This window comes from Lacerta agilis, chromosome Z (assembly GCF_009819535.1).
Source record: "Lacerta agilis isolate rLacAgi1 chromosome Z, rLacAgi1.pri, whole genome shotgun sequence".
Lineage (NCBI taxonomy): Eukaryota > Metazoa > Chordata > Lepidosauria > Squamata > Lacertidae > Lacerta > Lacerta agilis.
In genome coordinates, this window is record NC_046331.1 from 45,193,811 (window position 1) to 45,219,805 (window position 25,995).

Here is a 25,995-nt window from a genome sequence, read left to right on the forward strand (position 1 = left end):
CAGTGCAGGAATGTGCAGCTGTCCCATATGGGGGTTGAACCTGCAACCTTGGCCTTAATCAGCACCACGTTCTAAGCAGTTGGTCCTTGGCCACTTAGCCCCTCCTTCACCATTGGAGCACCATAATGGCTTCAGGGCAGTTCAGCGAATGGTGTCCAGAGAGGGGAGTCAGACTGAGAGTTCAGAGTCCGAGCAAGAGAGTTTGCAGCAGAACGAGGTGCTGTCACAACTTCTCCCTGTTGCTGTGTAAGGAGCCAGCTGCAGTGCATATCTGGCTTTGGGAAAGTGCCTGAGAGAAGCACCATGAAGTTCGGGAATGTTTGATCTTCCAGCCTGCCTCTTTCCTGTAAGTGACCACCAACTGTGTCTCACCTGAGAGCTGCAAATTTGGTTCTTGGACCTTCCCACTCTCTTCTACCCAGTGGTGCAAACTCACCCTCCAATAATCCCACAGGTGTCCTATTCTCTCTGGTGACAGAGGTCTGGAAGCCTCGCCAGGCCAGGCCTGACCCCTTTCTTGCTGCCCACCCAAGTGTACCACTTGAAGCTTTCTCCAAATTCTTTGTGCACAGAGGGTTGCCCGGAGATGTGGTGGCAGATGCGTTTCCCAGGCTGCCTGCGCGATGGAAGCCTTCCAGCTGTTCCAGCGAATCCATTTTCAGGCCTTTGAGTGGGGAGTGAGTAGGGGCAGGTATTTTGTCTCCAAGTGCTGTGAGAGCCAGGAATAAATTGCTTTTCTGTTAGCAACTAAAAGCATGCAATTGAGATGCCTGCTCTGTTTGAGAGCAGGGTTCTGTACCCTTTTGCCAGAGAAGGACCAGCTTTTACAATGAGGGTTGCAACCTCTGTGTCTTTTGGAGGCAGGATCCACAGGGAAGCTGTTAACTGCCTGCCTCTGTAGCAAAGCTTTTTGTGGGGCAGCAGTATACCTGAAGTTCCACTTAAGATGTGCCATGTTTGATGGGTTGTTCTATTTGGTTTGGGTTCATTTGCCTCATCCCCATAACTATACATGGACTGATTAAGGAGATCAGTTTCCTTGTTAATGACCATGCCTGAGCCTTCCAGTAACAGTGAGATAAAATCACCTTTATTTAAGAAGGGGAGGGGGCAAACTCTGTTTCACCCAAGTGTTCAGGGTGGTGATGTTCTTCCCTTTTATTTTTTTGCAATCCACAAAAGCCACAGTTATGTTTGAAGCCTGCTATTTGATCTGCCATTAGCATCCTAATAAGGAATCTAATTTGCTAGAAAGCTTTTGTGAAGAGCTAAAAGATTGGGTGGAGGTTCTTTTTTCCCCACAAAGGGGAGGGGGGAGAGAGAATACTCTACCAGGGGTCAGCAAACGTTTTCAGCAGGGGGCCAGTCCACTGTCCCTCAGACTTTAGAAGGCGATTGGACTGGATCCGGCTCACGGGCCTTAAGTTGCCTACCCCTGCTCAGAGGCTTGAATTATTTCTAGGCTCTGGCATAGAAATACTTGGTACATGGTTTTGAAATCTGTCCATAAACCGAACATTGCAGAGTTCATCACTTCCTCTTTGCTATGTTAATGTGGAGGCTGGCATCTCCTGCTTCACCCATATGGTGTAGTCCAGGCATGTCCAAATTTGACCTTCTGGTCAGTTTAATCTGGCCTCTGTGGCAGTTTTTTTCCTGGGGTAAAAATCCTTTAAAAAGGTCAACAACTTTGGTCGACCCTCACGCATGTTCACTTCATCAAATCTGGCCTTCTTTGAAAAAAGTTTCGACACCCCTAGTGTAGTCTATGGGTAGGCAAACTAAGGCCCGGGGCCGGATCCAGTCCAATTGCCTTCTAAATCGGGCCCACGGATGGTCTGGGAATTAGCATGTTTTTACATGAGTAGAATGTGTCCTTTTATTTAAAATGCATCTCCAGGTTATTTGTGGGGCATAGGAATTCGTTCATTTTTTTTTCTTCAGAATATAGTCCGGCCCCCCACATGGTCTGAGGGACAGTGGACCGGCCCCCTGCTGAAAACGTATGCTGACCCCTGGTATAGTATTCTCTCTCTCCCCCCTCCCTTTGTGTTCGGTTTTTTTGAGCTTCTTTTTAGGTGCCATAATGAGCTTGATTGGCTGTGCATGGATGACACCGCTGCAAAACATGTGCTGTTCAGTCCCCCTGATGGCATAGGGAGGAGCACCTGCAGCTGCGAATGAGCAGAAGCTGCAGGAATTTGCAGTCTTCTAAGCTGCCTTAGGAATCGCTTAGAACAAGGCTAGGTCAACGAGGGGGGGGCCTTCAAATGCCTTTGGACGGCTGACCTATTTGAAGTTTGGTTTGCATATGTTCAGGACTTAATCCTGGTGGAGAAATGGACCAGCAAAATCCGAGAAAGAAGATAACATAATAAATCCAATTGTTTTTTACCATGACTGGTTCCACTTCAGTTCATTTGCCTCAAACGCGGAGCATAGGTACAGGCCACCCAAATGGGGATGTTTGGAAGGACGTTTTCGTATAATCAAAATGTGGCATTTTTTTCCTTTTTAAATGCATCTATAGTGACGGGTTCTGTTCAGGTTGTGTGGGAGTGGGAAGAAGGAGTGGGGAGTAGGGGAAAACCTAAGTTTTGTTGACATATGATGTGTAAATTTTTCTTGAAAAATCATTAAAATTATAATACCTTTGGACTGCAACTCCCATCATCTCTGACTGCTGGCTGCATTGGGTAGTGGGGCTGTTAGGAGTTGGTGTCTGAAATATCTGGAAAGCACCGCATAGACTTTTACTGCATTAGAAAGTGGCTGTACATCTTTAAATAAATGCATTTTTGGTTCAAGAGAAATGCAGGTAAGAGGTGACTGGCATGGAGAAAGTGGATAGAGGAATGTTTCTCTCTGTCTTAACCCTAGAACTCATCAGGGATATTCAATGAATCTGAATGTTGGAAGATTCAAGAGAGACAGAAGAAAATCCTTCCTCATGCAGTGCGTAGTTAACCTGTGGAACTCACTTCCACAGAAGGCAGGCATGGCCACCCCCCTTGGATGGCTTTAAAAGAGGATTGGGCAAGTGCATGGAGGAGGGAGGAGAGGGGCTATTGATGGCTCCCAGCCAGGGTGACTCTGCTCAGCCTCCACAGTCAAAAGCAGCAGTGCTTCTGAATACCAGTTGCTGGAAAACACAGGAGAGGAAGTGACTATTGTGCTCCAAACCTACTTGCAGGCTTCTCACAAGCATCTGGTTGACCATTGTGAGAACAGGATGCCGGACTAGACGGGCCAATGGCCTGATCCAACAGGCTCTTGCTGTGTGCCTTGAGTAAATCTCCAGCATCTTTAGCAATAATGTACCACCCTCCTTGGCTATTTCATTTTTCCTTTCAGAAACCTTGCTTAACATTTCTCTGCCCTAACCCAGATATAGATGCATCTGGCTAAAGGGGAATCAGGAGCTGAAAGGTCCAGGATATGAACCCAGCCAGTCCTTCTTTTGTAGTTCTCCTTTTGCAGAAGGATTTAAAAAAACAAACAAAATGGGTCAGAGTCGCTGCCTCAGCTCAGGAAGGTGTTGAGAACGCAATAGCGGCAGAGCTTTTAACTGGTCTCATAAATCTGTTCCTTTTTGCAGATTAACCACCCCTAAGAATTCTAAGAATGCCCATTTCGTCAAGGAAGGGAGAGAGCGGCTACGGTTTAAACGTATCGCCTTGGTTTCTGCTGCAGTTGAATCAAAGCTTCCTCTGATATCAGAGCCAGTACCACTCAAAGGACACACAAGAGTTATTAATAACTTTATTTTATAGCAAAGGTCTAAAAGAATCCAAGCACTGCTTTTAATGTGTGTGCACGTAGTGATTATTTATGTCATGTCATCAGTGTATGCTGGTGTTTCACAAAGCATAGGAGAGGTCTCTGCCCCAAGTGGCTTCCAGTATTAAGAGTCAAGACGATGCCCTAGTGATCACTGTGCTCTGCGGCTGAGAGCATCCCCCAGATGCCATCTTATTGAGAGCTCTCTTCCTCACCATGTAGGAATTGGGCCTTCAGTCTCGTGGCATCTGCTGACAACCTTCCCACCTTTGCCAGGCTGGCCTTGATTGCGATAAACAAATCTGTATTAGAACTACTTTTAGATGTTTTCAGTTGTGTCATCACTCTCCAAGGGATAGCTCATTTGGTAGAGCAGGAGACCTGCTCTAATCTCAGGGTCGTGGGCCCCACTTTGGGCGAAGGATTCGTGAATTGCAGGGGATTTGGACTAGATGATCATTGTGGTCCCTTCCAACTCTAGGATTCAAGTGTTTGCTGCCCTGGGCTCCTCTGGGAGGAAGGAGCAGGGTGTGAAATAAATAAATAAATAAATAAATAAATAAATAAATAAATAAATAAATAAATAAATGGAGGCAGGGTGTATATGAGGGAGAGTGTTTCAGGTGGGCTAGGCTGAGGTTCAGAGGGAGGGAGAGAGAATGAGAACATAGGCTCCGTGGTGCATTCATTGGGGGGGGGGAGTGGGGGCATTTCAGACTGGCAAGGTCTTCCTGGTGGGTAGCCCTGGGTTGTGCAGAATGGCACAGCTGTGAGGGGTGGTGAGATGGAACACTGGCATAAATCAGACCTAGATGAGACCTCCTAGCCCAGCAGGCAGCCAAACAAGATGCCTCTGGTGAGGTCCCAAGCTGGGCAACAGGAAGTCTCCCACTGTTCCTCCAAAGCAGCTGGTTTTTAGTGGCAATTTACTCTCTGACTTTGCACTTGCAGGCCCTCCCTGCGAGTTAATGCAGGCAAGTGTGGAGTCAGTGCCTGTGACTAATGTTGCTATCTGGGAAGTAAACCAGTCAACTTTTGTTTTTTAGTTATTTTTAATTTTTGCATCATCACCATCATCATTACAGTATTATTATTATTTGAAAATTACATGCCACTTGATTGTAAAAACAAACCTCTGAGCGGTTTACAAAAAGAAGTGAAATTGCAATGAAACCATCAGTTAAGAAAAACTATTTTTTATTTTTTTATTTTTTAAAAAGTTTTATATCAATGATGAGAAATAAAAACCAGATTAAAACACACAGACCAGCCATCTACATGTCTGGATAGGCTGGACTAAGCGAAAACATTATTTAGCAGGTGCCGGAAAGAATTCTGTCTGATACCAAACAGCAAAGAGTTCCGATGTGTGGGGGCTGCCACACCAAAAGATTGAAACAAATGCATAATGAGTACTACATGGCCCTTGTAGCAGTGCTGGTTCTGTGAGTCAAAGTGCGGTAGTGGCTGCCTATGGAGTCAGGCGATCATGGTTAATGGGGAGTTAAGCAGTACCTGACTGTGTGTTGTCTTGTCTCCTGCCAGGAAAAGACAAAGGTGATTGAGCCCTTGGACTATGAGAATGTCGTCTCCCAAAAGAAAGCACAGATCTACAGCGACCCTCTCCGGGACTTGCTTATGTTCCCCATGGAAGACGCCTCTGTGAGTTGTTGCTGCTTCTCCTCCTTGGCATTTGGGTCTCAGCTGCAAGCTGGTCACCTCATTTCATTTTTGCTTGTTCAAATAGTTTATTTATACCTCTTCATACCACCGCTTCTGAGCAGCACACAATAGCAACACAGCCTTGGAAATTGATGAATGCACCTGGCTGCATCTTTATTGTTGAAAGAGGGTTGGACAAATTCATAGACTTAATAGAATCCTAGAACTGTGGAGCTGGAAGGGATCATCTAGTCCAACCCCCTGCAGTGCAGAAATATGAAGTTGTCCCATATGGGGATTGAACCTGCAGCCTTAGCGCTATAAGCACTCCACCGCTCCAAACAACTGGAGGAGAAAGCTATCTGTGGCTGCTAGTCGAGGCAGTAGCAATGCTTCTGAATACCAGTTGCTGAGACTTGCAGGACAGGAGAGGGCTCTTGGGCTCCTGCAAACTCCTTTTGCATTCACACCGAATATGCTGCCCTTTTGCCATGCAGAGTTATTACCTTTGGAACTTTGACCCTCTAGATATTTATTCATTTATTCAATGTAATATACCACTTTGCAGGCAGATCTTGCAGTGTGGATTTGCATAAGATTATTGCAACAATAAGCACCATTTAAAAAAAAGTTACAAAAGAATAAGAAAAACAACTTGTTTGTTTAGGGGGTGAAAACTGTTTCTTCTTCTTCTCCCCTCCTCTCAGGGCAGGGTGGTCCTTCAGATGCCCATGTTGTGGCCAAACTTGCTGGAGTTGTGGATGAGCAACATCTGGGAGGAACAAAAGTTACCATGTCTGCTGTAGACACATCTGCATTGTAGCTCATAAGAACCTACAAGTGCTAGGAAGAGTTGGATCAGGCCCGTGGTCTGCCTGGTCCAGCATCCTGTTCTCACAGGGGCCAACCAGGGGCCTCAGTGGGAAGCCTGGAAGCAGGACCAGGATGCAAGAGCAGTGCTCCTCCCCTCTTCCATCAACCTGCAAAGTCCCCTGACAGCTCTAGTGATTCTGCAGCCTCTGACTGCTTTTCCTCTCCCTTCCAGGTCTCTGTTGTCGGGCGCCAGAGGAGGACTGTTCAGTCTACAGTGCCAGAAGATGCTCTGAAGAAGGCTCAGAGTCTCTTTGTCCAGGAGGTAAGGGTCCTTAAGGCTGTGATACTGATGGGGTGCGCGTGCGAAAAAGGTCTTGCTCCGTTCCCCCTTTAAGTAAAGGAAGAGAGAGAGACCTGGGTGAAAAGTGCCTTCTGCATGCTCCAAATGCACATAGAAACCCTGCAGTGATGCCAGAGAGTTCCAGGGCACAGTCCCAGTTTATGGAGGCAGGATGGGGCAGCTGCACAGACCCACCCTTTGCCATAGTCAATTTATCTATGTACCACATTTTCCACAACTCCCATGTGAATTGTAGTTTCATTAGGAGAACCGTAAACTGCTGCTTCAGGTTTACCGGTAGGTGTAAATCCAGCAGGCTTGGGAAGATTTGGGCCATTTTTGAAAGAGTTGGTGCATTTGGAACTTAAGTTACCTGTATTGTGTTGCTCAAAAATGAAGGGGATTTTTTCTTCGTTGAACTCTGCATTAAAAAAAAAAGTAACTGAGGAAATCGATGTTTGTTTGTTTATTTTTTTTGAAAACCCAACTTGTGACTTGCTTCCTCTTTTTAATTATGAAAGCATGACAATAACTGCTGAGGACAGACAAGCATAGAACTGAAAAGACACTCATGACGTCGCCTGTGAAGGGCTTTATTTTCAAGGGAAGAATGCTCCCTGTCTTCAGTGGCATAGCGAGCCGCTTGGCTGCCGGAGCGGCAAGCGCAGCGGCACCCCCTGGGGGTGGTGTGTCATTCCATAGCGCATGTGTCGTGACGTCACTACGCATGCGCTATGGAGCGCACTCCGACCAGGCTGCCTGGCGCGAGTGGCCCCCGTCCGTGCGCTGGCTGCTGGCGCCCAGCAATTAGTAAGGCTGCAATGCAGCGCTGCAGCCTTGTGAGTTGCTGGGCGCGAGCAGCTGCCACACGGACGGGACGGGGGGCTGCTCACTCCCAGCCCGGCAGCCCAGACAGACTCCCAAGCCGCTGCCTGGCACCCCTTCCGTGCAGCAGCTGCTCGTGTGAAAGGGCTGTTGGGCAGCGGCTTGGGAGTCGCACTCGCGGGGGGGGCGAGTGTCACCCCCCCAGGCTGGAACCCGGGGCGAAGCACCCCCATCGCCCCCTCACTACGCCACTGCCTGTCTTTACAATAATTTTGCAAATTAAGACAGGGAAACGGCATAAGAGTCAAACCACTGGTCGATGTATCTCAGAAGTGCAGAACAATTTTAAGTGCAAAGCGATTTAGCTCAGTACTGTCTGTAGAAGTGGTGGGGAACCTGTGGCCTTCCAGTTTTTGTTAGACTCTTAACTTCCAGCATCTGCATTGCTATTGGTCAGAGATGATGGGAATTGTAACTCAACACTATCTTGAGGGGCCACTGATTCCCCATTCCTGATCTACACTGACTCTCCAGGGTTTCAGACAAGGAGTCACCCCTAGCCCTACCAGAAGTTGCCAGGGATTGAACCAAGGAGCATGCAGAGCAGAAGCTCTGCCACCAAGTGTGAGTCTATGTAGTAGCTCTGTATACAGGAACTTAGAAGCTGCTTTACACCAGGCCAGGACTTCAGTGTTGTCTACCCTGGAAGTTGCTATCCAAAGTTTCAACCAAGTGTATCCCAGGCCTTCCTGGAGAGGATGCATGCTGTTCCACTGAGCTAAACTGAAAGAATGGGTGAAGATTAAATTGTGCAAAACATGAGTTTGAGGCAGTTGAGTTTTGCAGGAAGCAAAGCACCCACGTGAATCTTTCCTGTATCTAATTTTGTAGTTCCTCATATATGAATTAGCAACCTTGGAGTACCAAAGTTTTTGTTGCCGTCTTGGTTTTTGTTGCCGTCTTTAGCAAAGGCAGCTGTGAACTTTAACTGTCTTGCATTCAATTTCCTTCACAGTGCATTAAAACCTATAGCTCAGACTGGCACACAGTGAACTACAAATATGAGGACTACTCGGGGGATTTCCGAATGTTGCCATGGTAAGCGTTTCCCCAGGGGAAATCAGCCTTGTCATAGCCTTTCTTTTCAGTAGGATGTCGAAACCTGGATGTTCAGAAGTTCCTTAAACATCCTAGCCGCCTCCCATTCACACAGGCAACCCAGGTCATAGTAGTATTTATGTTTCATTGACTTCATTTCAGAGGTGTCTCTGCTGCCTTTCAGCAAACACTAAAACATTAAAAAAAATTTTTTTTACCTCTTAATCAGCAAATCAGCAAAATCCTCTAAGCATAAAACCTAAAACAGTATTTACTATTTATTCCATAAGATTTGATTGTAAAAAGAATCCCTTGAATACAGAAATAAAAGAATGACATTATCAGGGGGGGAAAGATACAAGAAATAATTAACATCAGTGTTAGCTAACCACCTGATTCAAACACATGTAAGCATGCTACGTGTCCGGATTAGGCTTGCATGCACAAAAATGTTTTCAGCAGGTGCCGTAAAGAGTGCAATGAAGGTGCCTGCCTTATGTCAAGAGGCAGGGAGTTCCCAAGTGCATGTGCTGCTGCTGCACAATATAAAATACTCATTTAAAAATACTGATCAGACATGAAAAACAAGTTGGCATACAATTTATCAAAATCCAACTAAAAGCAGCAGTTTAAAAACAATTACCCATACTAAAATTACTTATCTGGGTAGAGCTGCCTAAACAAAAAGTTTTGCTTATCTCTCCTCTGGCTGCTTCTCTCCTTCCTTGGAAGTCGCTCCATCCCCGCGAGAGAGCGGGTCCTCTCTGCCCATATCCCTTTCTGGAAGCTCCATCTATGGATTCATTTGTTATTCAGCCATGTTGGGCAAAACATTAATGAATGCTTCTTTTAAAAATAAAATAAATGTGTGTGTGTGTTTTCTCATAGCAAATCCTTCAGCCCTGACAAGATTCCAAATCATGTGTTTGAAATTGATGAAGACTTTGAAAAAGATGAGGTGAGGAGAAAAGGGTCAGCTTGTGCCGGTCCCTTTGTCTGGCAGCTGATGAAGTGTTCTGTGTAACTCAAAAGCTTTCCTAATCATATACCAAGGGAAGCTTTCTGCTAAAAGTTCCAATTGTTACAAAACAGCAATGACAACATTTAGTATTGGTGTGGTGTTTCCAAGTGCTCAAAGCCATTGTTTGACAACAAAGAACATAATTTTAAGAAGGGTTTTGCATCCAGTTCAGGCCAATTCAGCACCCTGCTTTCCAAGTTACCAACCAGATGCCTGTATACACTCCCAGAAGTAAATAAGCAAAGCAACCACCCTTTATATAGGGCCCAGGAGTGGATGCTTAGCTAATCAGCCTACCAGTTCTCTCTCTCCCTAGCCAGGCTCTAAACCTGGATATCTGTATTTTTATTATATTTACATCTCCGCTTTACATGGCTCTCCTTCTCCCCATTTTATCCTCACGTCAACCCTGTGAGAGGTAGGTTAGGCAGGCAGTGATTGACTGACCCCCCAAGGTCACCCTAAGTGGGGAATTGAACCCATGTCTCTCTCGTCTTAGTCCAGCATTCTCACTTCTGCACCGCACTGGCTGCAGTTGGAGGTAGCCCCAGTTGGGGAAACAGCTGCATCTGTGGGTGCAGGAGGGATTAAGCCTGGTGGTTTATCTCTTGGGAAGGGTTCCTTACTCCCTTGCCTCCACATCACAGAAGCAAATACTTGTTTTGGGGAAACAATTGTTTGCCGAATTAACGTCTAGCTCCTTCCAGATTGCTGAGGTGGTGTGAAAGAGAGAGAATGAGAAGCAGCTTGCCACATCTGAGAATAGTTCTGCTATTTTATGTTGGAAGCCGTAAAAGGCATCCCGGATAGATTAATCTAAAACTAATCTGGAATCTTCTCCTTTGCAGTGGGGCACTTATTCCCAAGCAGTTCCTCCTGTCACTGCTTGTAAGGTTCTCAGTTAATTGCTCATGAGTAAGCAGCCAGAACTCTGCTGTTTCCTTTAAGGATTTTATTGTGCAAACTATGTACAGTGCAGAGCTAAAATGTTCATGGCTGTATCAAGCGGTGTCAGAATCTGGGAATGGCCCCTTCCGGTTCTGACCCCAACAAAAGAGTTTCGGAATACAAAACCCCACCTTCCACCCTTTCTTTTCACCCCACGATGTCTGTGGGGCGACGGAAATTGCGTCCCAACTGTATCGCCCTTGGGACTGTGGGAGTGCTGGGTCTCTCTTGCATTCCCAGAGGCTTTACTCCCTTTCCCCTGTGAAAGGGACGTCCTCCTCGCTGGACATCTTGCCGCTCCTCTTGCTACCCGAGGAGGAGCTGCTGGCAAGGTGGGACTGGGGCTCTCTGTAACATCCGGAGAGCCCTTCCACCACCCTGCGCTGCATCTGGGACAGTTCCCTGACACCGCTGCTCCTAATTATAATTTTTAGCCTTGATCCTGTCCCACATGTGCTCATCTCAGACAGAGGTGTAGCAGCAAACAGGGCATTCCCCTCCCCCTTTTTCATTTTAATTTTTAAATTAAAATTTCCCCAGAGAGCCTCCAAAATGCATACCTGTATTCTCATGCATACAACACAACTTGTGGCACTTTACACCTGTAAAACACACCCTTATTAAGTGATCCACAAGTTAGTATAAACCTTTGGAACTGGCTTTTGGTTTGCTGGAGAATTTGTAAATGAAATTAAGCTCCACCATTCTCCCACAAAGGTATATTTGTGCCTTGTTCCTCTTGCCAGTCTTAATTGGTCTTAATTAGTGAGTCTTAATTGGTCAGTCAATTTTTCTGTAAGGGGGAATACGTCCTCCCATACATTCACACCTTTAAACCCTTCTGGAATGTTACAATAAGAAAAATTCAATTAGGGTTTATCAAGCAAATCCTGATTCCCGTTTAAATGCAGACTCATCCCCCGCCCCTTTTACCATGGAGTTGTTGAAAGTCATCTATCTATCTATCTATCTATCTATTTATTTATTATACCCTGCCCATCTGGCTGGGTTTCCCCAGCCACTCTGGACGGCTTCCAACAAAATATACTAAAACATCAGACATTAAAAACTTCCCGATACAGGGCTGCCTTCAGATGTCTTCTAAAAAGTCAGATAGTTGTTTATTTCTTTGACATCTGATGGGAGGGCGTTCCAGAGGGTGGGCACCACCACCGAGAAGGTCCTCTGCCTGGTTCCCTGTAACCTCGCTTCTTGCAGTGAGGGAACCTCCAGAAGGCCCTCAGAGCTGGACCTCAGTTTGGCTCATTTTCCTTGTGTAACTGTAAATTCAGAAGGCATTCAGAGAGCTTCTTCTTCTTCCTTTGTAGGCTTTTGATTCCACATCCCTCATTTCGCATGTGTGACTAAATGCTGATTTGCACACTTTGAAACTCCCTTGGTGGAGCAGCAGAACAAGGTCATGGGGGGGATACACACACACACTCACAGAGAGAGAGAGAGAGAGAGAGAGAGAGAGAGAGAGAGAGAGAGAGAGAGATGAACCAGCCGGGTGGGTGTTTGTGTGGAGACACACAACTCAAACCTATCTGAGGTGGCTAGATTTTAAACACTAGTTCCTAATACAAGAGCCACATCTATTACTATTTTTACTGCAATCGTTGTTTATTAAATTTCTTACCTGCCCTTCACCAGCAGGTCACAGGGCAGGTTACAGTAATTTAAAATTCAGAATTGAAAGCAGTTAAAACATTTTACATTTGCCAGACTAGGGTGGGTCCTGAAAAAACAACTCCCAGGTGTTGCAGGCCAGGGTAAAGAAGCAAGTCTTCCGCATTTGCTGAGAGCTTTATAGTGAAGGAACCAGGTGCACCCCTGTGCGGAAGGACTCCCACAACTTAGGGGCTGCCGCAGAGAATGCAGGATATGCCACACCCACACCCACCCACCCACCCAAACTTCTGAGGGAGGTGGAACGACCAAGAGGAAGTTTTTCCCCATTGCACCTCTTGTGTTGCTTGCCAGACCCTTTTCTCATTGTCCAAAACATCTGGAGGGCACCAGGTCAAGGAAGGCTGGGGTGGAAAAGCAGTGCCTGGACTGATTTGTTGCGGCTCCTTCTTTGAATTGCAGTAACTCTTTTGTTTTTGCTCTTCCAGGATTCCTCGTCACTATGCTCACAAAAGGGTGGCGTGATAAAGCAAGGCTGGTTGTACAAGGCCAATGTCAACAGTACTATTACGGTCACCATGAAGGTGAGAAGTGTTTTATGTGTTTGCGCCTTGCACAAGTTTGATTTTCGACTTCCGGCGAGGACGCCATCGCGGGCGGTCGTGGGTCGCTTCGGCAGCGAAGCGACTCAGGCCGGCCCAGGGGTAGGAGCCCCGCTACCGCAAAGCGGGGCTCCACTAAACCGCGGGTCGAGCGTCCCGCGGCATGGGCTCTCCAGCGAGCCCGCTATGGCGCCGAACCCTTCTCCCGTTCCCCCTGTAAAGGGAGAGTGGGGGTGAAGGGACTACGGCGCCGGGCTGTGGAGGTATGCCCCAACTGGACCGGCGAAGCAGCGGCCGCCGCTCGCGATGAGCGAGATCGTTCTACCTGTCAGAAGGAAAACAGAAGAAACCCGTTGGCCGTGAGTACGCTAACAACTGGACTTAATTTTGACATTTGGCGCTCCAGGAGTTACGTTGGAAAGGAAGCCCGTTTTTTTCCCTTTGTGTGAAGACAAAATAACTGCTTTGGATGGCGACTGCTGCTGCAGTGATGGATACAATGTTTTAAATTTGACGAGTGAGACTGGTTAAACCCCTTTTAGGGGAGTGAAGTTGATGGAAATATTTCTTCCTGAAGTGGATAGAATGTAATCTTTTCACCCTGACTCCAGGGAAAATGGCTGCGGAGACCTATGACTAAGATGGAAAAGTACTGTGACTAAGATGGAAAAATACTGAAACTTGATACCCTATGCCCACTTCTACCATGTTGGGTTTCGCTTTCAAGCTGGCTTTAGACTCTGGACTGACTCACGAACAAAGGATTATTTTTTTGAACTTAGAATTGCTAAACCAGAAATTAATTTTGCTGAATCAGGATGACAATTTATATCCCACAGGAAAGACTCTTGAGAACTTTGTTAAAATTGAAGAAAACCTTGGCAGGGAACTTAAGGGAATTATTGAAGTACAAAGCACAATGCTTATGCAACTCCGAGAAGATGAAAAATCCTGTTGGGGTGAGAGACCCAGGATCAGAAGACAATTTATATCCAATTTCTGGGGTGAGAGCCCAGGAATGATGGGGAAAAGATTTCTATATCTACGATTAGAAGATGAACGTAATTTTGAAGCGGAGATGCTGGAAGGTGATTTGTGTACCCTGATGCTCCCTGTAAGGACTGTGGACTTATAAGAAAAGAGGACATTCTGAAAAATGGTTTTGGTGTAAGATGGAGGAATGTCTGGGGGGAGACCCTGAGATGGCGAAAGAAAATGGTCAGAAAAGGGATAGGGTGAATTATCTAAAATATAATTAGGATGGTTTATTATGGTACCCTGAAGCCGGCGTGTTAAGATTTTAAGTTTCTGAACTAGAGAAGAGATATTTGAATTTTTTTTTTATTAGCAGCAGTTTAAGTGAAATAAGATGTATGATGTTAGTTAAGAAGTAATAGATTAATCTGAACTAGAATTAAATATTGAGAAGTATGTTTAGACTTTTTTTTTTTTTGGATGATTTGAATTTTAGATATGAGAAGTTATTAAAGTAAATTGGAACTGGAACCAAAGGAGAGAAAACGGGGGAAGTCACCCAGTATTGATTCGAACAAGAATTTTTTTTTTGTTTTAAATAAGAAAAAGAATTATTGGTGTTTTACTGGGGTTATATTGTCTTTTCGTTATGGTTTGATTGTTATGTTTGTGTGTTGTATGTGTTCTGTCGTTCTTTGTGTTGAAAAAAAGCCAATAAAATTATTATAAAAAAAAGAGTCTGATTTTCATTCTCCTAGGGAAACGGTTTCAAAGGACCCAGGCCTGTAAGTCTGGGGGTTCTATCAGTGGTTTAGTTGCACGAGGTCAAGGGGTGTGTGTGTAAGTGTGTAAGACCTGCTACTATTTCTGCAACAGAGACCCCTTCCACAGCACACAGCACCCTAGAGCTGCCCAACCAACAGGAGAGTGGAGCTTTTAAACCCCCAAGGAAAAGGTCTTCTTGCCCTCTGGAGCCAGTCAAGAGTGAGAGGAAGTGAATCAGCCCTCTGAGGACTGGCTCCTAGGGTCACTCTGGAAAAGGGGCATGGGAAGAACACTGGGGGTGGAGTTTTATCATTTATTTGCTTGCAATATTTATATCTCGCTCTAAATTGAACAAAGTAATAAAAGCAGAAAGAGGGACACCACACACACACACACACACAAATTATGAAATTGTATAAACAGGAGGACCAATAAACAGCAATTCCATCAGCAGATATACAAGCATAATTATGAAGCAAAAACCAACATTTCCAATTTAATGAAATATCTGGATAAAAACAATCAAAACATTCAAGCAGATTGAACAACCAATGGTTTTATCAGCAGTTCACCACCCCCTACTTGACTTATGGCAGCCCATCCCCTCCATCCCTCCCTCTCTCACACAAAGAGGGCCCCAATCTGTGCCAACAGATGCTCACTCTGTGGCTCTTGAGTAACTTAACACCTTTCAGCCCCACACTCCCCAGACCATCCAGGTGCTCACCTTGAGTGGTATTAATTGTTGTCATCAAGCACCTGCAGCAAAAATCCCTCCCACGCCTTATCCACAGTAGTATCATGACAAAACACACAATGGAGAAAAAGGGGTGGCAATAGAGCACAGCAGGTATTTTTCTCTCTCCTTTTCCCAGTTCTGAGGAAACTCGTAGGCATCAAGGTCAGTGGGGTTGCTGGGCAGTGGGGGACATGTGGGATTTGCTGGCCTCCCCCATCTCTCATTCACTGCTCTGCATGTAATGAACAGCATCCTGGAAACTGTATTTCTGTAGGTATGCGTCAGAGGTTACCAGCGTGACATCCTTGAGGTTTTCTCCTGGTGCCCATGCACCCCTGAAACCCTCTGCCATTCACCACCCCTTTGATCAGGAGGTGATGAGGGGCAGTACTTTCCCCCAAGAAAAATAGGTGCCGGAACTCACCATGAAGTTGTTACAGTAAGTCACTGGGCTAATCGGGGCAGCCCTGAACAGATGCCAGTTTGACAACACCCACATTCACTGCCCGCAGAGATGTTAAGACTACAGCAAGCTCAGAAGTACGCAAAGGCAAGAAGCAGGTGCAGGGAGCATTTGCCTGTAATGGCACCCACCCGAGAGGTGCCGGAACTGTGCTTTGGTGCTCCCCAGCTGAAAAACAGCACAGGTGCTTGTGATGGGGGCATACCTTTTTCTCCCTATAGCTGAAGGAGAAAGTTGGAAGAGTGAAGCTCTTTCCTGCTTCCTCTTTCAGCTCTATGTGCTTTTTGAGGCACAGATTGATTCTCCTGGCTCTGACCAAATTGCTTGAAAAAGTGAACTCTGTGTGTGCACATGCTCTTTCTGTATCTCAGTGGAGCAGGGAGTTGGTCTGGCAGGCGAAGGAGAAAAGTGGGCAGAGCGGTGTGTTGCACCCACGGTACGAGCTCAAGAACTGAACTGTGCCCACAGGCCTGGAAGGCAGGGGATCTGTGACTAACATCAGGCTTGGCTCTTGAATCTTTGGACTGCAGGCGCAACGGCCCTGTCAAGTGGCAGGTGTCCCATTCAACCTCCCTAGCTAGTAGCGCACACTTTGCTGCAGAGCTGCTGATGTTGCTAATTAAAAAATAAAATAAAATCAATGTAGTCACTTCCAGCCATCAGCAAATGAAGCTGCAGGTTTGGCTAGCAATAGCCTACTAGGAGAACTGCACAGCCTCTTCCAGTTTTAACACTCCTCTCCAAGTCCTGAGCCATCCAGCACAGTATTTTTTCCATTTAGGAAATGGATGGCGTTCACCCCCCCCCCACCTTGCAACTCTTGTAAAGAGACACCCACCTGATCCTGGAGGGGGTGTCTTGCTTCCATGGTTGGCATGGAACTCCAGCAGTCCCACACCAGTGGTGGGTGGGACCAGAATCAAAAGCGGAATGAGTAATACATATATTTTACTTCTGCATTATGCTAATTTCTACACACTCAACAAGCCTCTGCCCTCCATCCAAGCAAGCGGAAGGAATTGTGAGAGTTCAAGGCTGGATAGGTTTGAAAGGCTGCATTAGACAACCCCCCCCCCCCCAGGTCTAAGGTGTGTCCCATCCAACTATAGAGAGACATGGCACCCAAACTCTCTTTCTGGTGCTGAGGCCTGTGATGCCACAGGAAAGTTGCAGATTGTCAGTGCTGGAGAACAAATTTCAGCATGCAGACTGCAGGCCAGTGCAAAGCTGTTGCGCAGTTGCAGGAAATGCAAGAGCCGGTTTAAGTGTCAGGACTGCCCCTGCCTTCCAAAGCTAAGCAGAAGATCAAAGCTCTCAAGTCTGTGTTGATCACTAAAACAAGGGGTGCTGGTAGGAAAACAACAGCTTAACAGAATCTGTTGTGATTGCGACAATAGTGCTAAAGAAATTGATCTTGCCCTGCGCCAGTGAAGCAGAAATATAATTTCTTGGTTCTTCTCCCCCCTCCCCTCTTTTGCAACTGTGAGCAGGTGTTCAAGAGAAGGTACTTCTACCTGACACAGCTCTCTGATGGCTCCTACATCCTAAACTCCTACAAGGATGAAAAGGTCTCCAAGGAATCCAAAGGCTGCATCTTCCTGGATTCATGCATTGATGTCGTGCAGGTAAGTGCTTGCAAAGCATGGGGAAGTGTTCCATCCTGTGAATCCCCCCCCCCCCGCATGCACTTTTGAGTGGTACAGGCCAAATAAAGTTTGACCACCTCAGTGGAAACCACAGTCCAGAAAAGGGGAGTCTGTTGTCCTCCAGCCCCAGCTGCCAGTCAGCATGGCCAGTGGTCAGGGCTAGGGATGGAAGGAGCTGTCAGTGGCCGTTCTCTCCATTTCTCATTTTTTCCAATCTTAAGTTGCCCAAGTTTCTGTAGCAATTTGCATTTAAAAAGAAGCACCTTATGAATGTTTTCAGCATTTCTCCAGATCAACACATTTTTGTCAGCAGTTTTGATTAATGTACCCATTTATGCAAGCAGTTCCTACTACTGCAATGTATTTCTGTATGCTATTTTCACTGCTATATTCATTTTTTATACACATCTTCCCCACCAGTATATGGGCATTTTTGTAAATGTTGTTTGTTTCGAGACTGCAAGATTCAGATACCGGTAAGTGTGGATTGCAAAGGTGGGCTGTGCTCCCGTTCCCATACTGTTCCTGAAAGTGCAGTTTTGATAAATTCAGCTTCAAATGCAAATTGAATCGAACTTCTACCCGCTTCCGTAGTCAAGACTGATGGGAGCTGTAACCCAGCAATGTCTGGAAAGAGACCGGCTCCCAGTCTGGGCTCTGGAAGCTGCTTCTAATTAAACAGCCATCTACCTATAGACAGTCTCTATCCCTCCCATAGACAGCAAAAGGAGTTCAGCGCCTCCTACTGGCCTAAAAGCACACTAAGTTCTGCCCATCTTCCGGCAGTGCCCCAAAATGCGGCGCCACGCGTTTGAGCTCAAGATGCTGGACAAGTACAGCCACTACTTGGCAGCTGAAAACGAGCCAGAGATGGAGGAGTGGCTGGTCACCTTGAGGAAGATCATCCAGGTCAACGCGGAGGGCCTGGTGCAAGAGAAGAAGGAGGCTGTGGAATCCATGCCAGGTTCGTTGGGGATGGAGATGGTGCCTTCTCACAGTGGGGTGGGGGAGAGCCTCAGACCTGGTGGGCAAATGTGGCCCTCGGGCCCTCGCTGCCTGACACTTGTGACCACCCAGAGGCCACACCCTTCACTGGCCCTGTAGCTCAGTCTGTAGAGCATGAGACTCATAATCTCAGGGTCATGAGTTTGAAACCCACGTCCGGCAAAATATTCCTGCATTTGCAAGGATTGGACTAGATGGCTCTCATGGTCCCTTCCAATTCTATGATTCTTTCCTGTTTAGCTGGGTGCAGGACAGAGAGGGGTGTATAGAATCATAGAATTGTAGAGTTGGAAGGAACCCCAAGGGCCATCTAGTTTTGCAAAGCAGGAACCTACTAACCTACTGTGCAAATGCAAAAATTACATTTGTTGCCCCGCCCACCTTTGATTCTAGCCATGGCCACCACCAGCTAGTTGCCCCCTCTTCTTCTTCTGAAGAAACCTCTCCCTCCCTTCTTTGAGGTATTTTCCCAGAGTTTTTTTTTTAAATGGGATTCTGATACATAGCTGACTTCCCTATTGTTTGCAAAAGCTGTGACTTTAGGCTGTGCCAGGCTCCTGACTGTTTCCTCTGCAGAGTGCCATTTGGCCTTTAAGTCAACCATTGGGAGGTATTTTACTTTCTGAAGATAGATGGAGGCATGCCTTAGGAAGAGAAAGCTTTGCTTTTGCTTTCGTCTCTTGGAGAGAGCTCACGGCCTTCTCTCTGCCCACCCACCCCTTCCGCAGCAGCTATCATTATCAACAAATCCAACATCATAGTTAGGGGGGAGAACATCTGTCCTACATGCAGAAGGTCTGAAGTTAAATTCCCAGCATCTCCAGGTGTGGTTGGGAGAGAAATCCTGTCCGAAACCCTGAAGAGCTTCTGCCAGTCAGTGCAGACTGAGCTAAGTAGACCCAATGATTTGGTTGAGTATAAGGCAGTTTTTCATGTCTGCCTTGCTCCCTCCCCACAAAAAATCTAAGTGCCCTATATACATTAAGGCAATCAACTATTCATTCATGCCTTGTGTTGAGGAAGTAGAGGACTCACATTTTGAAATGGTGATGGTTGCATTGTAAGCAGCTTCATGATGGCACAGGTACAAGCCCATAAGGGCTGTGCGCAACCAACTTTTGCTGCAAATGAGCAGAACAAGTTCCCCTGTCATCCCTCATTTCAGCCCAGAAGACAAGTCAGCTGCCTGTGATGAGAATGTGCTGGGAACATCTCAAGAGCACAGGAAATCATCTTTTGATGTATGACTGTGCTCACCCAGTGTTGAACGATTTGTTGTATCCTGGCAAGGCAGGGGTTTCCATAGCTTCTAATTGGAGAGAAAATGCTTAATGTGGCTCTGCTTCCGTCTGCGAGACTAGATGTGCCTCTGAGCTACGCCTGCGGCCCATGTCATCAAGGTCATCTCTCCCATTTCCCCTTTGTCAAGTGTTCCTCTGCTTGCCAAACCAGCTTCCATCAATTGTGTCAATTACCAAGGTATAATACAAGCAATCGAGATAGGTATGCCATGTAATTATGGACTCAGCCAAAGAGCCTTGGATCTAAAGACACACAAACAAAAAAAGGCCCTTAGAAGCCTGTCCTTGTAAAACAAAATTTAAAAGCTCCTTGTTTCGTGCAAAGATTGTAAAATGCATGCCCTCCCCTCTTCCCGCCTGGTTCTGCATTGCACAACCAGCTGTGCACTCTTTTCTGCACTCTAAACAACTCCTTGAGCAGAGATGAGCACCGCTGACAGATGAGTGGAGGTGGTGTCACCATAACCTGAGCATTTTGAGTACAAGAGATATTTCCTGGAACATGACCTCTCTTCTTGGATCAGAATCCCCTGGCTGGATTCCAGTCGCCCCCGTCCAATTTCCCAGCATTGTAATTGTGGCGGAGCCCCCATGGGAATGGCTGCACATGAGTGGGCTGGCTGGGCACCTTTGCTGTCACTTACAACATCTGCTTTTCGTGACTTTACAGACGATGAGATGAGCAGCCAAGAAAAGTCAGAGAACATCCTGGAGAGCTTGGAGAGGAGCATGCACCCAGAGCTGATGAAGGTAGTCTTGGCGCCTGCGTTATCTGCAAATCACGGGGAAAGGGAGAAAGTGGGGGCAGGCAAGCTTTGCAACACCCCTGGCCCATAGCAGGAAAAAAGCATATGAAAATACACAAGGGTAGCAAAATGCCTCAACAGCCAGCAGGCAAATCATTCATAAAAAGTCTTGTGGAATTAAATACAATATGTCGCTCTGAATTTCGCAGACCCAGGCAACTCCAATCACCTGCATGTTTTTCACACCCAGAAAATGAGAAGCAACTCTGTTCTGTCTTTGTACTGTTCACCAAAAGCCACCTCTGGATAGTGACACTTTCTCTCCTGATGGAGACCCTGTCCTTCCTCTGACCTTTGTGCTGATGCATGTCTTTTCTGTTTCAGTATGGAAGGGAAACTGAGCAGCTGAACAAGCTCAGCCGGCATGATGGGAGGCAGAACCTCTTCTCCTTTGATCCAGAAGTTCAGGTAACCCCTTCAGCAGCTGTGACAGCACCCTGTAGGAGGCCCTGAAGTGTTTTGCTCAGTGGAAAACTGCATCTCTTGTCTGTTGTGTTTCTTGAAAAGTCTTGAGTTCTTCTCCAGTGGGAGGAATTAAAATGTACTCCCAGGGATAGCTACCTTCCATCCGGCTCTCACATTCACAGAATTGCTGTCTTCATTTGTTTTAATTAAATCAATTTACAGTGCAATCCATTGCATGTTTACTTTGAAAGAAGTCATGCTGCTTCCTGAGGAACTTACTCCCTAGTGAGTTTGTACGTACTAGTCATGATTAGGGATACCGGAGAAATTCACTCCTCATTTTGAGACAGACATGGGTAACTTCTCAAAACACAGCCATCCTTCAGAAATCGCCCTTCTCCTAAATGGTTTGAGAAAGTTGTGAGCAAGATGCAAATACTATATTATTCTTTCCTTAGAGGTTAGATTTCTCTGGAATCGAACCGGACGTGAAACCTTTCGAGGAGAAATGCAGCCGCCGTTTCCTGGTGACCTGCCACGCCCTGACCTTCAACCTTCTTGCCCACTTGAGCGACCAATCCGAGGGCCCGCCTACAAACGTATGTATAGGCTGCCATCCTCCAGGGACCAAGTGCTTTTATACGTTGCTGGAGAATCTCCAGAAATTATCTGCTGAAGTCTTCCATGTAGCCAGCTATATTAATTTCAACCAGGGGTTGTTAAACTGTGGCCCTTACGCATGGTGTCATACTCCACCTCTCACCAGACCCAGACGGCATGGCTGACAATCAGGAATGATGGGAGTTGTAGTCCAACAGCATGGGGAGGGCATCCACTTGGTCACTCAATCAAGACAGGTAGTCCCTGCTCTTCAATGTTGCAGCTCACAGGACAGGCTATGAAAATAGCTAGAATGTGTGTAACAATAGCAACAACCTACTAAATAATTCAATCAAATTAATTTTGTTAAGCCAGTGTGAAAATAATCAGCATTCGCCAAAAAGATACGATTGGGAACCAAGCAAGAAGGATTTCAAAGCCAGAAGGTCCTGATTGTGGGCTTCTCATAATGAGAATCTGGTTGGCCCCTGAGAAAAAAGGACACTGGATGAATAATGGGTCCTTGGCCTGAACCAGCAGCCAGGCTCTTCTTGTGGTCTTAAGAGAGGGGTCCTTTCTGCTTTTTAAAATAGGCAAGGGGGATGTGGGGAGGCAATGCCTTGCTTGCCACCACTAATGCTATCCATTATCCCCACCTGCCATATTTGTACAACTCCCCCTTTTCAGTGAATTGGTATTTATTGGTGATGGGGAGGGGTAGTACTTCTGCTGGGGGCCACGTCCTTTTCCTTCTGGGGTAGTTTGGCCATCTTTGGTCCCCACCCTGCATGCGACAATGGTCACAACCAGGGAATGACTTCAACTGGCTGGCTAAATCAGGTGAGGGGAGCCGATTGATCTCCAACCCTCAATGAGTTAGGGACTTCCTTGCATGCAAAGGCAGGCTCTGGCAGATTGAATGGACAAGATCAATAGTGGGTCCAACAGTCAAGAAGGTGGTTTCTGCACATGCTGTAGAGGGAAGTGAGGGGCAGATGGGGCTCGTCCACCTGGGAAGGGAGCCCATCTAGGAGACGGGAAACTCTGGTCCAACATAAATGTCTGCTGCCTTGTGGGACATCTTTGGGAAAGAAAAGGCTAAGGAGTGAACCCTACACAAATCCAGAGTGGAGTCCCTGCAATGGTTGGACGGTGCCTGGTACACCTCCTTCCGGCTACTCCAGAGCCCAGCTGGTGGCAAAGGTATTGCTCTTCTTCCCTTTGGACCACATCAGTGAGACCGTGAGGGGGGTCTTGTCATCTGGGTAGCCCAGGACCTCTAGACACACTTCCCAGGCTTGCACCCTAGGGAGGTCACGCAGTGGTTTGACTTCAGCCCCAGAGGTGCACTCCATTGTCTCTCAAGACAGACAGATGCCAACAAAAATTATTGTGATGCTGTAGGGGAGTTTCAATGAGAGTTTAGCTGTGGGAGCAGGATGTTGGACGAGATCGGCCATTTGCCCATCTTATGCTCTTTCTTCCATTGCTAACCCATAGCCTCCAAAGGCACCCAGAAAATAGCCTAAGTCCCTCAATTTAATTGATAACTTTGTATAGGAGATGGCAGTTCTTTAGAAGTTGTAGATGCATAAATAATGTAAATAAATGTGGTCGCTCCCTTTCCAATATCCAGGTGGAGCCATTCTTTCTCAGCCTTGCCCTGTTTGATTTGAAAAGCTGTTGCAAGATTTCAGCTGATTTCCATGTGGACCTGAACCCCTTGCCTGTACGGGAGATGCTGCCCGATGCTTCTGCCCAAGACTCCAGGAACAACAGTGCTAACAGCCACTTTCTTCATGGAATACCTGAATCCTGCTTGCGCTATGTAAAGCAAGTAAGGAACTCACTGTTTTATGCTGATCAGAGGATGGATAAAACAATCTGGCTATGAACAAATGCACATTGGAGCTTCAGGATGGCGATGCTGAACTTTTTAGGGCTTGGCTGGTTTCAGCAAGGGGGTGGGAGCATCTCCTGACACCAGATTGGCCTCCAGGAAGGTGGATGTTTGTTCATTCCTGGCTACTTTATGGAAGAAAAGTTTGGTGTAATGCACAACCTGAATTGTTGTTGTTAACATGCCTTCCATCTGACTGGGTTGCTCCAGCCACTCTGGGCAGCTTCCAACAAATTAAATCACAGTAAAAACTTCCCTGAAGAGGGCTGCCTGCCTTCAGATGTCTTCTATAAGTCAGATAGTTGATTACAGTCATACCTCGGGTTACAATAGCTGCGGGTTGCGTTTAGCATGGGTTACGAACGCGCCGAACCCGGAAGTACCGGAATGGGTTACTTCTGGGTTCGGCGCGGCGTGCATGTGCAGAAGCGCTGAATTGTGCCCCGTGCGTGCACAGATTCAGTGCTTCATGTTATGTGTTGCTCATGTTGTGAACGGGGCTCTGGAATGGATCCTTCTCGCAACCAGAGGTAACACTGTATTTCCTTGACATTTGACAGGAGGGCCTTGCACATTGCAGGCACCACCACTGAGAATTGAATACCACCATTGGCCACAATTCCCTGGTTGCTGTGTCTTTTCAGGCAGTCATATAACCACCCTCCTTTTTTCTGGTGGGCTTAATCAGTCCAGCCTAATCACCCCACTTCCTTCTCCTTCCTCTTTGGGCACTGGGCTGCACCTCCCTGAAATATCTCACTCTACCGCCCAGCACATGTAGCTGTGCTCTGTTGAATTGCCAGGTGGCTCCTCCCCAATGGAGCAGATCTGCGTAGCCTGTTTTGTGCCTTTGTCTACAGAAGTGTGTTGCTTCTAGGACCTCACACTCTGCTGCTTTTTTGTGTGTAAAGGGGGTCTTCTCTGTGACAAACCCACACCCAGAGATTTTCCTCGTTGCTCGGGTGGAGAAGGTGCTCCAAGGAAGCATCACACACTCTGTGGACCCCTACATCAAGACCTCCGATCCCACAAAGGTACGTTGAGCCACAACTAGGTGAAATCATAATGCTCAAGGACTCAGAAGATCTTCCATATTTTATTACCTTGGGGTTTTCAAGACTTTGTTTTTGTTTTGACTTAAATCCATGCCTCTGCCTTGTTCCTTGCCTTACAGACTGCTCAGAAGGTCCACAAGATGGCAAAACTGGTGTGCAGCCGCCTTGGCCAATACAGGATGCCCTTTGCTTGGGCTGCCAGGTCAGTCTGTGTGTTCACTCGACTTTGCTGCCTCCAGTTTCTGCGTTTTAGGGTTGGGAAACCCCAGGCCTGCAGAACAAATGCAGCCCTTGAGTCCTTCTTGTCTGGCTGTCCAAACACTCTCCCTAGTCTCACTTCATATCCTTCTCACTGGCTGGAATATCTCATTGGATTCTGATAATGCATCCTGCTTGCCTGGATGTAGAATAAAGAGGGGTGCTTGAGTGAATGTAGACAAGGGTAAAATGCATATCCATTGCTCTGACCACTTTAGACTCTAGCCCTGCCAAACACAGACAGTTGCCCCAAAGGGAATGTGAGCTACGAAAGGTTGCACGCCCCAGTGCATATCCTAACAAGTGGAAAGGGCAGGGTTCAAGTAATGTTGTGCCACAGAGAGGGTTTGCTGCAGAGGATTTGAAGGGCCTGGGCAGGGTTGGCTGAAACTGCAGCTGGGATGGCACCCATACTTTAGATCGGGGTGGGGAACCTCTGGCCTGCAAGCCAGACTTGGCCCACCAGGGGGTCCAAGTTGGTGCACAAGGCCTTTCCCCTGGTTGGCAGTACGTGCATCTCTTCCCTTCAGGGAAAAGGGGTGCACCTAGTTGAAGCAGCAGAATCCTTTTGTTCAGGAAGGGGTTTGCATCAGAATCCCCTGCTGAAATGAAGGGGTGCGAGAAAGCTTTGTTTCAGTAACGTCTTGCAATGTGCTTTGAACCCCTGACTTCAGACCTTCTTTGAAGCACCTTGTACCTGATGTTATTGTGACACCGAGTTATTGACAGGCAGGCAGCTCCACCCACCTGTCAAATTTGGCCCATGAGGCTGATCCTGACAAGGATCTGGCTTATGGAGCCAACATAGTTCTCCACCTCTTCCTCAAACCGTGTTGCACCAGATGTTTGGTTCTGGGAGCATCTCTTCTCCCTACCGAAGAATTCTCCTGATAACGTTCTTTCTCCCAGAAGTCTGCTTCCCCAGGCAGCACCCAGTATTACTTGCTGGGTTGGGTCAGCTCTGGGTCTAGGATAAGGCCAAAGGAAGATCTTTCCATATCCTCATTTGTTCAGTGTTTTTAAAGGAGTCTTCTAGAAGACTCTGAAGCAGAATGCTGCCTGCTCAAGTCCCAATCAGTTGAACCTCCTCCTGAAAGGCTCTGCCTGGTGCTCCCTTGACACTCTTTCTTCTTCTTCGCGGGCGCACGGCCAGCTTCATCTCTGCCACAGTTCTCACAGCAGCTGTTTGTAAAAGATGCTGAATATTGAATGCCTGCAAGTCTTATAATTTAATTGCAATTTGATCTTTTAGCCTGAAAAAAGAAAAGAATTGGGGGCAGGCAGGGAACACATCTGACTGATTAATAGTGAAGTCTGGGAAAATGCCAGGCTCAGAGCTGTAATGACAAACTGACATCC

At 46.8% G+C, this 25,995-nt stretch overlaps 1 protein-coding gene across 4 annotated transcripts in view; it reads left to right on the forward strand.

Moving 5' to 3' along the window:
• The window catches only part of DOCK11 (dedicator of cytokinesis 11), a 185,882-nt gene that overhangs the window by 11,334 nt on the left and 148,553 nt on the right, over nt 1-25,995 (forward strand). For all 4 annotated transcript variants that reach the window (XM_033137075.1, XM_033137076.1, XM_033137077.1 and 1 more), the window contains exons 2-14: nt 5,326-5,442; nt 6,488-6,577; nt 8,436-8,518; nt 9,407-9,476; nt 12,605-12,700; nt 17,151-17,285; nt 18,093-18,270; nt 20,283-20,362; nt 20,743-20,826; nt 21,282-21,422; nt 23,060-23,260; nt 24,235-24,357; nt 24,498-24,580. In XM_033137075.1, the coding sequence (XP_032992966.1) occupies nt 5,326-5,442; nt 6,488-6,577; nt 8,436-8,518; nt 9,407-9,476; nt 12,605-12,700; nt 17,151-17,285; nt 18,093-18,270; nt 20,283-20,362; nt 20,743-20,826; nt 21,282-21,422; nt 23,060-23,260; nt 24,235-24,357; nt 24,498-24,580 (1,481 nt within the window). The remainder of the gene's footprint in view (nt 1-5,325; nt 5,443-6,487; nt 6,578-8,435; nt 8,519-9,406; nt 9,477-12,604; nt 12,701-17,150; nt 17,286-18,092; nt 18,271-20,282; nt 20,363-20,742; nt 20,827-21,281; nt 21,423-23,059; nt 23,261-24,234; nt 24,358-24,497; nt 24,581-25,995) is intronic.